Source organism: Perognathus longimembris, chromosome 3, assembly GCF_023159225.1.
Source record: "Perognathus longimembris pacificus isolate PPM17 chromosome 3, ASM2315922v1, whole genome shotgun sequence".
In the NCBI taxonomy this organism is placed as follows: domain Eukaryota; kingdom Metazoa; phylum Chordata; class Mammalia; order Rodentia; family Heteromyidae; genus Perognathus; species Perognathus longimembris.
In genome coordinates this window covers 56,326,476-56,341,214 of record NC_063163.1, presented here as the reverse complement: position 1 = coordinate 56,341,214, position 14,739 = coordinate 56,326,476, and the positions used below count along the sequence as shown (strand labels likewise).

General features: G+C 40.7%; 1 protein-coding gene across 1 annotated transcript in view; it reads left to right on the top strand.

Annotated features, from left to right (window-relative positions):
* Mtus2 (microtubule associated scaffold protein 2) overlaps positions 1-14,739 on the top strand; it is a 540,827-nt gene that overhangs the window by 406,848 nt on the left and 119,240 nt on the right. The window contains exon 6 of the mRNA XM_048341576.1: positions 12,010-12,108. Within this exon, the coding sequence (XP_048197533.1) occupies positions 12,010-12,108 (99 nt within the window). The remainder of the gene's footprint in view (positions 1-12,009; positions 12,109-14,739) is intronic.

The following is a 14,739-nucleotide window of genomic DNA, read 5'->3' as shown; positions in this document are numbered from 1 at the left end:
GCTGGTACTTGGGATTGAATTCAAGGCCTTGCATTTGTTGGGCAAGTGCTTTACCACTTGAATCATGTCCCCAGTACTTTCTGATTTTAGTTTACTAGGGCGATCTTTCACATTTGCCTGGGCTGGCTTTAGACTATGACTATTCTATTTCTACTTTCCTAACAGCTGGGACTACAGGCATGTATCACCATGCCCAGCCTAGCTTTCTTTCTTTTCTTTTTTTAAAACAATACTTCAGTTTAAAATCCTTATGAGTTTACCTCCTGTTGCCATCTGGTAGCCCTCAATTCTTGTTAGGTGGAATAATTGAAATGCCACAGACCTAGCCAAGTAAAGGAGAAGAAACATCCCTTTATTTCTGCTCTGCTTTTCCAATGCTTTTATTGAAACAACAAGAAAAATGATAATTTACATAATTTGAGAAGCTTTACACATAGTGCCAGAAGAGGAGTGAGATAATTCTGAGACTCACCTTGACATTAAGCCACCTGCAGACTGGGATGAAATCTTTTATTTTGAGGAGGTTCTTCAGAAAGTAGGGCACTAAAATTCTCTTATTTAAGCAATGATATCCACATCACATCTAAAAGGTTACACACCTGATAGTTTTCTCCCTCTGCTCGTCAGTCTTGAGATGAGGTGGAAGCGAGCCCAACAGTAATTAATGCAAATGGTCTTTTGGAGCTGTGTTTTTCATTGTGATTTCTGACATTTGTACATTTCAGAAATCTGCCTACTGTGCTAAAAATGCATTATTATGCAAATAATTACTATGATGTCTTCTAATCTCTTCGTATGATAGTGGGGAACTTTTAATTCCCTGGCAATGTTTTCAGACTTCCTATTTTCCCCCATAGACTTACATGTTCAACTACCTGTATTACACTGATAAAATACCAAATACTATTTGTAATATTTCAAGTATTTGAAGGCAACACTCTTCGTGAGATCTAGAAAAGAATGTACATATCATAGTAATTAGACAAATGCAGGTATTCATTTTATAGAATAGCCTAGAAAAGAATAATAGTTTTCCTGGATCTTCATCTTCAATCCATCCTTCAGCAACCAGCAATCAGTGGTACCAAGAGCCACTCTTGGTCCTACACTTTGCCATCAATAGTCAATCATATCAGATGCTAGTGGCTCACACCTCTAATTCTAGCTACTCAGGAGGGTAGGATCCGAAGATCTTGGTTTGAAGCCAGCCCAGACAGAAAAGTGTGTGAGACTCTTACCTCCAATTAACCAGGACATAAAGAAGTGGAGGTGTAGCTTAAGTGGTAGAATGCTATCCTTGAGGAGAAAAAGTCAAGCCCAAGAGTACAAACCCCAATGCTGGCACACATGCACAAAACCAATAGACCATCATCCATCAAACCAGGCTAATATGCATGGAAAACCCTTCAATCAACCTCCTGCAGTGCTGCTGGAAGCCTATAACCTTTCCAACTGTGTATCTGATCTTGTCATTTTCCTGCTTAAGGCCCACTAGCCACTCCTACTGCCTGCAATACAGTTCCAGTCCTTGAGCTATGACCACCTAGCACCCACCACAGCCTTCTCTCTGTCTCCTTACATCTGTCTTATCTCAGTAAGCCAAGCTATGGTGCAAGTGCTCCCATGGGCTCTTAAGCCTTTCTCCTTGTGTTTACATGTCATACCACCAGGCTGATGCGTAACCATGGTGACATTTCTGCTTATCATTTCTCCAGTTAAGAAGGAAAAAAAGCCAGAAGTAAGAGTTGTGGCTCAAGTAGTACAATACCAGCCTTAAGCAAAAAAAAGCTAAGAGACAGAGCCCAGGCCCTGAGCTCAAGTCCCACTACCAGAAGAAAAAAAAAATGCTACTGTGATCATGAGTTTTCTTGTTTCCCTGTAGCTCTGCCATGATAACCCATGTGCTGTGCTGAGTACCAGAGGTCAGCATGTGGCCACCAGAAACAGGACCTTGAAACACCAACCTTCTGCCAGATATACCTCAGTATGTTGAGGTGCCATGTAGAAAGAAGGATGGCTTGAAAGGAACTCAGCAAGGCGGGGAATTTGCCAAGGCACTCTTTTACAGAAGGGTGTGCCATTAGACAAAATCTGGCCAGCAGGCACCCAGAACAGGGGCACTGCTCTCTTTTTATCCTAACACCAGGGGCCCTGCCCTTCTGCTCAGATTGACCAAGCTCAGCCTCACAGTCAACTTGCAAATGGTTGAAGACAGTGCAAAACAATTTTTTAAACAGAATGTGATTTCATTGACAGGAACAGGATGTCACTAAAATTCAATGAGCTTAATTATAGTATAACAGGAATAGGATATAACTAAACTACAGTCAACTGGGGCTAAGCCATTTGGCCAAAGCAGAAGATTAAAAAACAAACAAAACAATTCTCACAAGATTGTTAGAAAGTTGAAACAGGAAATGAGCTTTGAATGAACTTTCACTCAGATTTCTACTTTAGTTGTACCAAATTTGAAAGAAAAGACAGCTTTTCTCACATGGCCTTGAAGAAGCTTCAGCTCTTGACCAGTCTACAAACTGGAGTGAAGATGGAGAGTGAATGAGAGTAGAATGCCTAATTATTGTGAATATGCAACTTAAAGCAACAGGCTATGGAATAAGTAGCATGAAGCAAGCTAAAAATGCCATGATGATTCCTTGACTAGTAGCTATAAGAAGAATGGCCAGTAGAGAACATCACTGGACATTAAGCATTTATTGTATGCCTATTACCTGGTCTGACCTGATGATGATGCTCAAATTCTATCTCAAACCCTCTTTTACAGAGAGTAGATTGCAGATCAGAGAGATTGTGTAGTTTGCCCAACATAAGGCAGCAAGGAGACTGGTTGGATTGAAGGTCAGGCACCTGTCTGGCCCAGTGCCCTTTCCTGAGGCCTGAACAGGGTGATTCTGGCAGGAACAGCCTCTTTCCCATATGAAAATTCATCTAGCAAAGAATGACTCAGAAGGCTGAACTTGTATGCTCTCCTGAGGGGAGGGGTGTAGGAATGGCACATTATAAGATACTTTTCATTTTTTATTGTCTGTACCTTTTGGTAGAGTGTGTGTGTGTGTGTGTGTGAGAGAGAGAGAGAGAGAGAGAGAGAGAATGTGTGTGTGTGTGTGTGTGTGTGTGTGTGTGTGTGTGTGTGTGTGTGCTGTCCTTGGTTTGAACTCAAGGCTTGTGTGCTATCCCTGAGTTCTATAACTTAAGCCATAGCTCCACTTGTGGCTTTTCATTGGAGATAAAATGTCTCACAGACTCCTGCACAGGCTGGCTTTAAACAGCAATCCTCAAATGGTAGCTTCCTTAGTAGCTAGGATTATATGTGTGAGCCACCGGCATCCAGCTTGGGGAATTTTTTTAAGCCACTTTGAACATGCTTCTGTTTCCATATAATAACTGTTCAAAAGAGTGGAAGAAGTTTATTAGTAGCCACAGTGAATTGTTGGTTTGTGACAGTAGAATTTGGAAGGCAGAGGAAACAGGAAATGAGCTTTGAATGAACTTTCACTCAGATTTCTATTTTAATTGTACCAACAATAGCTCTGCGACCTGAATTCACTGGCTTAACTTCCCTGATCCCCAAATTCCTCAGGTTTTTAATATGTGTTCAAGTACTAGGGCTTGAACTCAGGGCCTCGGCACTCCCCTTTTATTTTTTTTTCAATCAAGCCTGGTTCTATACCACACGAGCCACACCTCCTTCCAGCTGGTTAATTGGAGATAAGACTTGCCTGCAGGCTAGCTGATCCTACAGTCTCCGCTTCCTTAGTATCTCGGATTACAGGAGTGAGCCTCTGGTTCCTGACTCCAGGACTCATTTGAAGGAGGAGAGCAATACCAGCCTGGTGTAGAACAATTCAATAGACTGGCCTCTGCTGACAATCTTTAGGTCCTATCTCAGTCCATAAGGACCTGTACCAAAATAGGAGAGTCTGGATAGCTTACAAACAGCACACATTTACTTCTCATACTTCTGGAGCCTGAGAAGTTCAAACTCAAGGCACTGAAAGACTATGTGCCTAGTGAGGGCCTTCTGACCACATCTTCACATGGCATAAGGGGTGAGCTGGCCACTGTGGGCCTCTTTTATGAGGGTGCTAATCCTGGTCATCAGATAGTAGTATTGAGCCTCCAACTAGATTTTCACATAGGTTCACATTAAGGGGAAGCTAAGTAAGTATATTGGCTTTGTCTGATGTCCTTGAGCCTCATCAAAGGCTAGAATCACTACAGGCTCCACTCAGGAAACAAACACGCCAGTCTCCATCCTGAACCCTCCCTCCCTGAATGTCTCTTTACTGCCTTGGCACATAGCCCCCTCCCTGTGTATCCTACTCATTCTTACTATATCTTGTGAATACTTCATGTCTCAGCTCAGATATCAGCCTCTTCAGTATAGCCTCACCTGGCTCCTGCTCCATGCTTCCAGAGAGCCATCCTTACTAGGTAATTTTTACCTAGAACTCTGTGCTGGCACTTGCTACATTAGCGTATCCTTTCTTATTTACATGTACTTGGTACACTTACTTGGTAAATTTCTGGAGTCAAGGGCTTTGTCTCTACACTTTGGAAACTCCAACAATAATTATTATATCAAGTGCAATGGGGTCACCAATAAATACATGAACAAAGGAAGGAAGGAATGGTTAGGATTTTTCCGAAAAAAAATTTAAAGGATGGCCCAGCCTTTGGAATAAACCCACAACATGCTAACACCATCACACTTACTTAATGCTAAGGAGACCATTTTAGTGATTCCTCATTTATATAGGGAGGAAAATGTGAACTCTGGCAAGTATAATTTTATAATGCACTTGAATTCATTTGAAAGATCAGTTATTGAGTGGAATGAGATAAAATAATCCAGACATTTTCTTTCACTTTGGTTTTACTTATATAGAACTACCATCATGAATAGAGCCCAAGTGTCTATTTGTATGTCTTCAAAAAAGACAAAGTAATGTTTCCACAACTACTTACTGACTTACATTTTCTCAGTACCCAGCAGATAATGCAGGAGTGTCCCAGATCCCCAGGAGACCTTGATTATTTTCTTCCCATGAATCTATCATTTTGAGAGCTTTATTCCTTTTGCTTCCCAACAGTGTGTGCAGTGATTTCTCATTGCCCTTCTAGGACATGCCTGTTTACTATGAGGGGTAAGATAGGTTTCCAAGTGTCAGGAATCAGCCTCATATCAAGATTGTTTTTCATTTACCACAGAGAAGAAACAAAATTAGTACTCAAAACCAACTCATCTATTTACAGATAGTTTGAAGAAAATCATAGGATGCAGGGTTTTTCTTTTTTGTGCTGGTCCTAGGGCTTAAAATCAAAGCCTGAACATTGGTCCTAAGCTTTTTGCTCAAGGCTAGAACTCTACCACTCTAACTACAGCTCCAATTCTAGCTTTTTATGATTAATTGGAAATAAAAATCTCACAGACATTCCTGCCCAGGCTGGCTTCAAACCACAATCCCCAGATATCAGCCTCCCGAGTAGCTAGGATTATAGGCATGAGCCATCAGCACCCAACTCAGGATGCTATTTATTTTACTAGGGAGTATGGACAGGTAAAATCACATCTAATCATCTAATCCATAATGAAATACCAACATGGACGCCCAGAGCACGGCAGCAGCTTCCAGAATCCTCTGGGCAGATTGAGACGAGAAGGGGCATTAGCAGCTTCAGGCAGAAGTGACCTTGCTCGAGTCATAAAGCTACAGTAAATATGAAAAAATGAAGAGACCCAGTATAATATCTGATACATAATTCACAAGATCTGGAATGTAAATAAATGGGAAAAAGAGAAGATGCTGGTGGCTCATGCCTATAATTCTGTCTACTCAGGAGGCTGAGATCTGAGGATCCAGATCAAGATTTGAAGCCAGTCTCTGCAGCAAAATCCATGATACACCTATCTCCAACTAACTACCAAGAATTAGGAAGTGACATATGGCTTGATTGACAAAATGCCAGCAGAAAAGCCAAGTGAGAGCACAAGTCCCTGAGTTGAAGCCCTGGTATCCACACAAAAAGGAAGAGAGGAAGGAAGGGAGAAAGGGAAGGAAGAAGGGACAGGAAAGAAAAAGAAAGAGGAAATAAAAACAAGGCCAACATTTTTTTTTACTTAGGCAGAAGGCATATTGACCAAGTTGAGGAAGTTAAGAATGAAAAGTTTTACAAAGTGACAAGGAACTCAACTTTAGAAATATCAGTGTGCCTTGAGAGAATGGGAACAGAGATATTCAGATGGAGAGAATGTATTGGGAATTCCATACAACAGAACCTATGAATCAGATAGTAAGAAATTATCAAAGCAACACTTTAAGCAAATTTCCAAAACCTTTAGGAAGAGGCTTTGCCATGCTGGGCATAAAACAAATAACAAAAATGACAACCTGTAAACCTACAGCATAAATTTTGCCCACTGAGGGGAAAAGAGACAGTACCAAGAACATCCCACATAAATGAACAGATCACCCACAAAAGGCTGGGACTTAGAATAGCACTAGGTTGTCAACAACAACCCCAGGAGAAAGGATTACCACATGAAAAAATTGATGTCAGCCATACATTCAGTTTTACAAAGCAATTTTAAGTTATGAAAGGTGTCACATAATTTACCTTCCACATACCTTTCTCCAGAAACTCAAAAAAAACAAAAAGAAAACAACAACTGTGTTGCCCATAAGTAAGGAAGCAGACTAAAAAAAGAATAGGACAGGATACATTGGTCTAGAGGAAGCTGATACAGGAAAAAGGCAAAGGAATTTCCCAGAATGATCATAAGATTCCAATGTCTCAGACAAGCAACAACCTAAAAAGAACTGATTGAAATAAAATGGGGATTTGAAGGCTCCAGGAAGAATAAGTTTAAGAAAAACAAAGTGAAACTGATGTGAAACTGCATGCTATAATTGTGAGTAGAAGGTTATACTTTGTTAAGAGTTGTGGAAAGACTAAGCAACAGGTACATAAAAACTAAACAAAAACCAAGGCAGCTATTAAGTTCAGGGAAAATAAATGGTCATTTGAGTAAGAAAATGGCTCCATAACAATCGTGTTTATGTCAGTGTAACAAGGTGAATAGCTAACTTTTCCTTAGTCAAAAATTGTGGGATAACTGTTGGGATGACGAAGATGAGAGGATAGGACCCTACTTTCTATAGTAGGAAGCTACTAAAATATGAAGGAAGAGGGATATGACAGAGTTTCTTAGATCTCTGGAGATAAATACTAGGAAGAAACTATTCTCAAAGTTGGAAGTGGTCAGTTTGTTGGGTTTTGTGTATGTATGTTGTTGTTTAAAGCCTTATAGAATAATCTTTTAGAATATCACAGATAGATAACTTTTGTGTTAAAGAATATTAGGTTTCATTTTGGGGGTGTAACTTATTGGTGGAGTTTATGCATAGCAAGGACCTGAGTTTAATCCTTAGCATAGGAAGTAAGAAAGGGACAGAAGGAAGAAGGGAGGGAAGAAAGGAGGAAGGAAAAGGAGGCATGTCATGCTTTGTGTTTTCCTCCTCTTTCTCCTCATTTCCTCTACCTCTTCTCCGCACTTTCTCCATCCTTTTATATCCTTCTTCCCTCCAAATATGCTTTTGGAGTCAAATTTCTACAGTCATCGTGTTCCTAGGTAGGTAGAAATAGAACACATTACTTTCTCAGGCCGTAGTAGTGTAGAGAAATGCAGGCTGAAATTAGGGTAAGAAGCCACAGGACAGATCTTTGCTCAGCTACATGCTGGTTAACATAAATATATTATAGCCTCCAGATCTTTTCTTTTCTTCATTCACAAATTAATAAAACAGGCTGAATATCTCTTATATGAAATACTTGGACTAGAAGTATTTTGGCTTTCACATATTTTTGGATTTGGGTAGGTATAGATAGGTAGATGGGTAGATGGGTGGATAGACCAGATAGATAGGTAGGTAGGTAGGTAGGTAGGTAGGTAGGTAGGTAGGTAGGTAGGTAGGTAGATACATACATACATACATACATACATACATACATACATACATACATACATACATAGCTGGCTGGCTGGAGAGACCAGATAGATAGGTAGGTAGGTAGGCAGGTAGGTATGTAGGTAGATAGGTAGATAGATAGATTAAAGCACCTGGAAAAGGAACCTAGATCCAAATGTGAAATTCATTTATGTTTCTTATATACTCACACAGCAGGAAGATGGCTTTGTACAGTATTTTTAGTGTACCTATGTTTTGACACAACCCAATCATGGGCTCATGCATGAAATTTTCCACTTAAATGTCATGTTGATTCTCTGAAAGTTTTGTTTTGGGATTATTTAGAATTTTGAATCAAGGATGCTCAATCTCCATTAATAATTATACCAACCTGGCACTGGTGACTCAAGCCTGTAATCCTAGTTACTCAGGCGGCTAAGAGCTGAGGATCTTGGTTCAAAGCCAGCCAGGCAGGCAAGTCCATGAGACTTTCCTCTTCAATTAACCACCAGAAAAGCCAGAAATAAGAGTTAGGGCTCAATCAAAAAAGCTCAAGGACAGCACCTAGGATGTGAGTTCAAGCCCCAGTATCAGGTAATGGGAATATTACTGATAGTTTTTAAATACTACTGGCTATTAGAAAGTATTTCATTTTCCTCTTATCCTGGAATACACACACACACACACACACACACACACACACACGCACGCACGCACGCACGCATGCACACGCACACGCACACGCACACACTTCTCTATTTAAAGTTCATTTGGTCTCATTTTTTCAAATCTGTTCTTTCCTAGATAATGTTTCCTTTCTCCACCCTCCTCAATCCTTATACATGTTCCTCCTTTTCAGTTCATCTTATGAACAGCCTCAGAATCCCTATTTCCTGATTATATCATTCATTTCTTCTGTTTACCTTCTTCTCTCGTAACACCATATGACATTAATCGCTCAAATGGTTTATCCAGTTCGCATTTTATTGCTTTCATTTCTTTCACTAGTCTGTCCAGGATCCTTGTCTGGGGCAGGATTGCTGGGCTGGGCTGTGGAGCAGCCAAGTCACCTCTTTCTCATGCCTGTGGAGAGAGATCTGTAGATGGTTGGAGGATAAAGTCCATTGTTGTGTATATTTCTTTACCCTTTTTATTTCTTATCATTTTTGCTTGCACTGAGATTTACTTAATGGAATTTATAGCCTATTGTGTCTGAGTTTAGGAGCCTGTAAAAATTCCTTTTGAATCTTTTGATGTGCTGATTTCTTTTTTTTTTTACTAAAAAGCATATGACATTCTTCTAACCATTATCTCAAATACTCTTTTCATTTAGAGGAGCTCAGTGAGGGTCCTGAATTAGGTATTGTCACCATCATTTTGTAAAAAATGACAGCCTCCTCTTTAGAGCCGCTGGTCACTTTTGATCTGGGGTTTTATAAGTCACATTGTCACAGCTTGCCTGCAAGTAGCCTTCACTTAAAGCATCCCATGATAAACAGGTTCTAAATGACTCTCACAAAGGCCATTGAAGCCACTTATGCCCAGAAAGACAAAGGCTCCATGTTTTCTCTCATATGTGGATCACAGACCCAAATACAACCTCCTATGTAAACACACAGAGGCTTACATGCTTATATAAACAACCAAATTGACTAAAGTACAGTATATGCTGAAGTCAAGCTCCATAGAGCAAACTTTCTGAACAATGAACAAACAGTATAACAAAATGAATATCAGGAAGCTGAGATGAGATTGTATGGTGGTGTATGAGGGGGTAGATGAATGAAAAAGGGAAGAAGGGACAAATACCATCAGAACATTCAATGTACATATGTGATCAAAGAAGTAGAAAACTTGAAAAGAGTGAGGCAGGAGGGTGAGGATGGAAGGGATAACTCTGATCAAGAAACACTGGACACTTAGTTGCTGTGTTAAATTATAACTTTCTTATACAACTGTTGAACTTTTAGAAATTAAAAACAATGAAAAAAACCAGGAGATTTTTGTGGGTTTTTTTAAAAATCAAGAAATGATAAGGATAAAACTTAGGCAAACAGTGAGAATGAATGAAGGAACACTCAAGTGCAGCCATAGAGACAGGAAGACCTAATGACTACACTCCATGTAGGAGCATCAGCTGCTTTCAGTGACTGGAGGAAGGATGGACCAGGGAGGAATGAAGACTCACCTCAAGGGGAAACTAATTGTGGCAGTTCCATTTGGGATATGGTGGTTTGTTTGGGAATCTAGTAGGCCAGTGCTAGGTCTGGCTGGTGATGGAAAACAGGTCTAGGGAGAAACACCTAGGCCACCTGCATTGCAAAGCACAGATTTTGCAGCCAAGCGAGCCCAGTGAAACAGGATCCACAAACCCAAAGTTGACCACAACATTTCCAGACACTCAGAGACCTCATAGAGTTCAAGCAAAGCTTACAACGGATTTAGAAAACATTTAGGAGAGCTTAGATGCTAGAAAACTACATGAAGGATAGTCCTGACAATGGCTATGAGGCTCTGAGCCAAGTATTCTCCCGGTGGTCTGTGTTCCTATGGGGAGATTTTCTGGCAGAGACAGCATGGAATTTTCCATTAATATTCCCTCTGGCATTGCTTAGACCACAGTGGTGCCTGATCTGTTCATAGATCAGATGAACTATTTTCATTTTGGTGTTCAGTCTATCTCTTTTTTTAAAATTATAAAAGTCTTGTGTGATTGTCAGAGAAATGGAAATGTTGCAGAGGGAGAGAGAAGGGAAAAGGAATGAAGGGGAAGAGGGGAGAGGAAAGTAGAGGAGAGAATGGGAAGGGAGGGATGGCAGGGGAAGGGGACGAGGAGAGGAGAAAGAGGATAGGAGAAGAGGAAAGGAAACATGGTATCTGACATATTTAACCAATAGCTATATTTTCATATGTATATCCATACATATAGATGTACATATATACATGTCTGTGTATGTATAGGTGCATGCATATACATGTATTTGTGTGCATCTGTATCAATTTGTATATATGCATATATACACATGTATATGCATGTATACATATGTACATGTCTGTATACACATATGTATATGTGTATATGCACATGTATGTGCATGTATGTGTGTATATGTATAGATAGAATATCTGATAGCACAAATACCCAACTGCTAGTGACAGTTGCTTCTGGGAAGGAGAGTTTGGTGCCAGGGCTTGGGGGCATTCATTTCCTCCCTCCAAGGAATGGTCCCAGTGCTGATTCTACAATGATGCCAGTGTACCACAGCTGATGCTGTGGTCTAGGGACATGTAGGTCTGTGTGGCTTCTTTAATCTTCCCTCTACTGTTCTATGGCTTTCTGTGAAGCTGTTTACCCACACATAAAGGAGAAGCCCCACCGGGGCCCACCATCACTTGGTGGAGGGGTGGTCCACATGGGTTACTAGATGCTCCCTGCACTCAGGTTATCCCTTCTGCTGGTCCAGCTCCGGCTGCAGCTTCCACAAAGCCTCCACTGCAGCTGTGAGGCCCATAAGCCCTTGCGGTCACCTCTGTGGACCAGTACATGGAAATTAATTAGAGTCAACCATGTCCCCCAAGGCTCTGGATGGTGCCAATGTCGTTAGCAATTATGTTCAGCTACAACTTCCCTCCCTATCTTCTGGAAAAAAAAAATATTCCAGCAGGCAGAGGTAGGCAGACACAGTTAGTGGCTATGAATGGTAAAATTTAAATTCTAATATGCTTTGCAAGGGTCACGGGGTGGCAATGACCTCTAGAGACTGGGATATTTTTTCATCAACCCAGAGATGACAGTGTACTTGATCCGCTGGCCACTGGCCACTAAATTCCCTGGGCTGCAAATGAGGTGTCCTCCTCCAGCCAGGGCACAGTGGGCATAACAACAAATCACCAAAGCAGTGTGCTGTCATTGCACCACTTGCCCTCCTTGGAGCTGTCCTTTTCTGCAAACAATACGTATTATCATTTGTGTTGTCAGTAAGTAGCCCTTTGACTTTCTATTTCTCAACTCTCTGCACAGGAGCAAAGAAAGAAACACCAAGAGATCAAGATGCTAACAAACCCGTGGTTTCATCTCCTAAGAGAACAGCAGTTTCGGCCACCAAGCTCCACTCGCCAGGTATTGAAGAAATGTGATCTGTGTTATTTGGGAGAAGACTTGAACTTGGGGCTTCTTCTAGTCAAATGTCTTTAATGGAGCAGTGCTAGCCCAGGTGGTATTAGTGATTGTCCAGGGTTGGCACATATAAGTTGATTTTTTCTTACACTACATTAAATGAATCAGTTAGTTGCCCCACTTTTTTCCTTAAAAATCAAGATGTTATGCCATGTCGAAGAGAGAAACTTTTCTTGCTTAGTAGTATCTGCTCCTCCAAGAACCAGAAGCTGAAGGCTCATGCCTAGCTACTCAGGTGGCTGAAATCTGACAATCTCCGTTCCATGCCAGCCAGGACAGGAGACTCTTATCTCTAATTAAGCACCAAAATCCAGAAGTGGAGCTATGGCTCAAGTATTAGGGCAATAGCCTTGAGCACAAGAGCTCAGTGACAGTGCCCTCAAGACTGGCACAGAGAGAGAGAGAGAGGGAGACTTGAAAACAACATTTTGAAGATTTAACCTCATGATGTACTATTTTCTTCTGTCTTTGTGCCAATAGTAGGCTTGAACTCAGGGCCTCACACTCTCATTCGTCTTTTCTGCCCAAAGCTTAATGTTCTACTTGAGTCATAGCTCTACTTCTAGCTTTATGGTGGTTAATTGGAGATAAGAATCTCACAGACTTTACTGCCCCAGCTGGCTTGCAGTCATGATCCTCAGATCTCAGCCTCCTGATAACTAATGTTACAGACCTGAGCCCCTAGCCCCCAGCAACAGTCTATCTTAATAAATGTTTAAGATCTAACTCTGCTTTGCTATAGTGAGCGTGTTACAAATCTCATAGGTCAACTGGGAATACTTTGTTCAAGTATACCACACCCTTTCTGATTTTCTGACTGCCTGCTCTGCCAGTAATTGGGACAGGGTGAAATGCCAGACTATAATTGTGGACTTGCCTTCTCCCTTCAGTTCCATCCACATTTGTTTCATATTTTTGGTAGCTCTAACATGAGGTACATGAATGTTTAGCTTAGCATTTTCATGAACTGACCACGTTATCATTAACAGATGACCTTTATCTTGGTAATATTCTATTCCCTGGAATCTAATTTACTTGTTATTAATAGACCCACTCCAGCTTTCTATTATTGCAGCATGATACAATCTCTTTTCACACTTTGGCCTTTTTAGTTGTTATCTCTTTATATTTAAATAGTTTCTCGCAGGCAGCATGTAATTGCATCTTGTATATCTACCTAATCTGAAATCTGCCTGTGATGCGTGTACATTTCCAAGTCTTTATTAGTTTGCTTCGAATGGAATCTACCATATCACTATATTTTGTATTCGACCTGCATGTTCTTTTTCTCTTTTCCACCCGTGATTGCTTTCTTTTGCATTGAGTAGTTTCTATGATTCTATTTATCTCCTTTGTTAACACAGTAAGTATTCACATCTCTTACTTGTATTGTGTAGTGTTTGCTTTAGCATTAATAGTATACACATTTAAGGATTAACTAGCTTCAAGTGATATCATATAACTTCATATATAGTAAAAGAATCGCACAAAGGTTTATTTCTATCTCTTCCTCCTGGAATTTGTATTATTTTTTGTCAAACATTTTGATTCTTTCTACATATTAGGATATATATTTCCATATAATATAATCATAATTATAATACTATAATAGCTTTGTGATGGTTAATTAGAGATAAAAAGTCTCACAGACTTTTTTGCCTGAGCTTGGTTTAAGCCATGATCCTCAGATCTCAGCCTCTTGGGTAGCTAAGATCAGGCATGAGCCACCAACACCCAGCTACATCCTCTTCTAATAAAAGTATGAATCTTGTCCATGACCTTTTTTTTTTTTTTTTTTTTTTTTTTTTTTTGCCAGTCCTGGGCCTTGGACTCAGGGCCTGAGCACTGTCCCTGGCTTCTTCTTGCTCAAGGCTAGCACTCTGCCACTTGAGCCACAGCGCCACTTCTGGCCATTTTCTGTATATGTGGTGCCGGGGAATCGAACCTGGGGCCTCATGTATATGAGGCAAGCACTCTTGCCACTATGCCATATCCCCAGCCCTTTGTCCATGACCTTTAAGAGCTAATTACCTCCTAGTGCCCACACTCCCAATTAAATCCTAACACTGGGGATTAAGACTTCAACTTACAACTTTTGAGAGGACACAAGCATTCACTTGTAATCTATACACAGGAGCAAACATTTTGAGGTTCAGCATAAAACCTTGCCTATCTCAACTGGGTTGCAAGCCAGCCCTGGAGAATGATGACGTGGAAGTGCTGAGCAATCACAGTGCAGATCTGGAAGGTGTTGTTTTCCTTTGCCCAGGCTCAAGTCCTTGCTTCCTTCGTTCCTTTTGAATAACAGCTCTTCTTTTTATTCAATGTACAGAAAATCAGTTAGAACATTTAAATGCCTACATTCTTCCACTGAGCCTTCTAATGACATCTACCTAGGAGATGCTCTCTGGTTGGTCAATTTGAGGAACGTTTCTCTCCCTGCTCATCTGTAAATTGCGTGAAAGCCAGGGCTGTTTCTTCTGTCATGTCTCCCATCTCCAAACAAAATAATTCTGAACGAACTTCCCCTGATATTTATATTTATAGGATGCCACTCTTTTCTCCTGAAGAGCT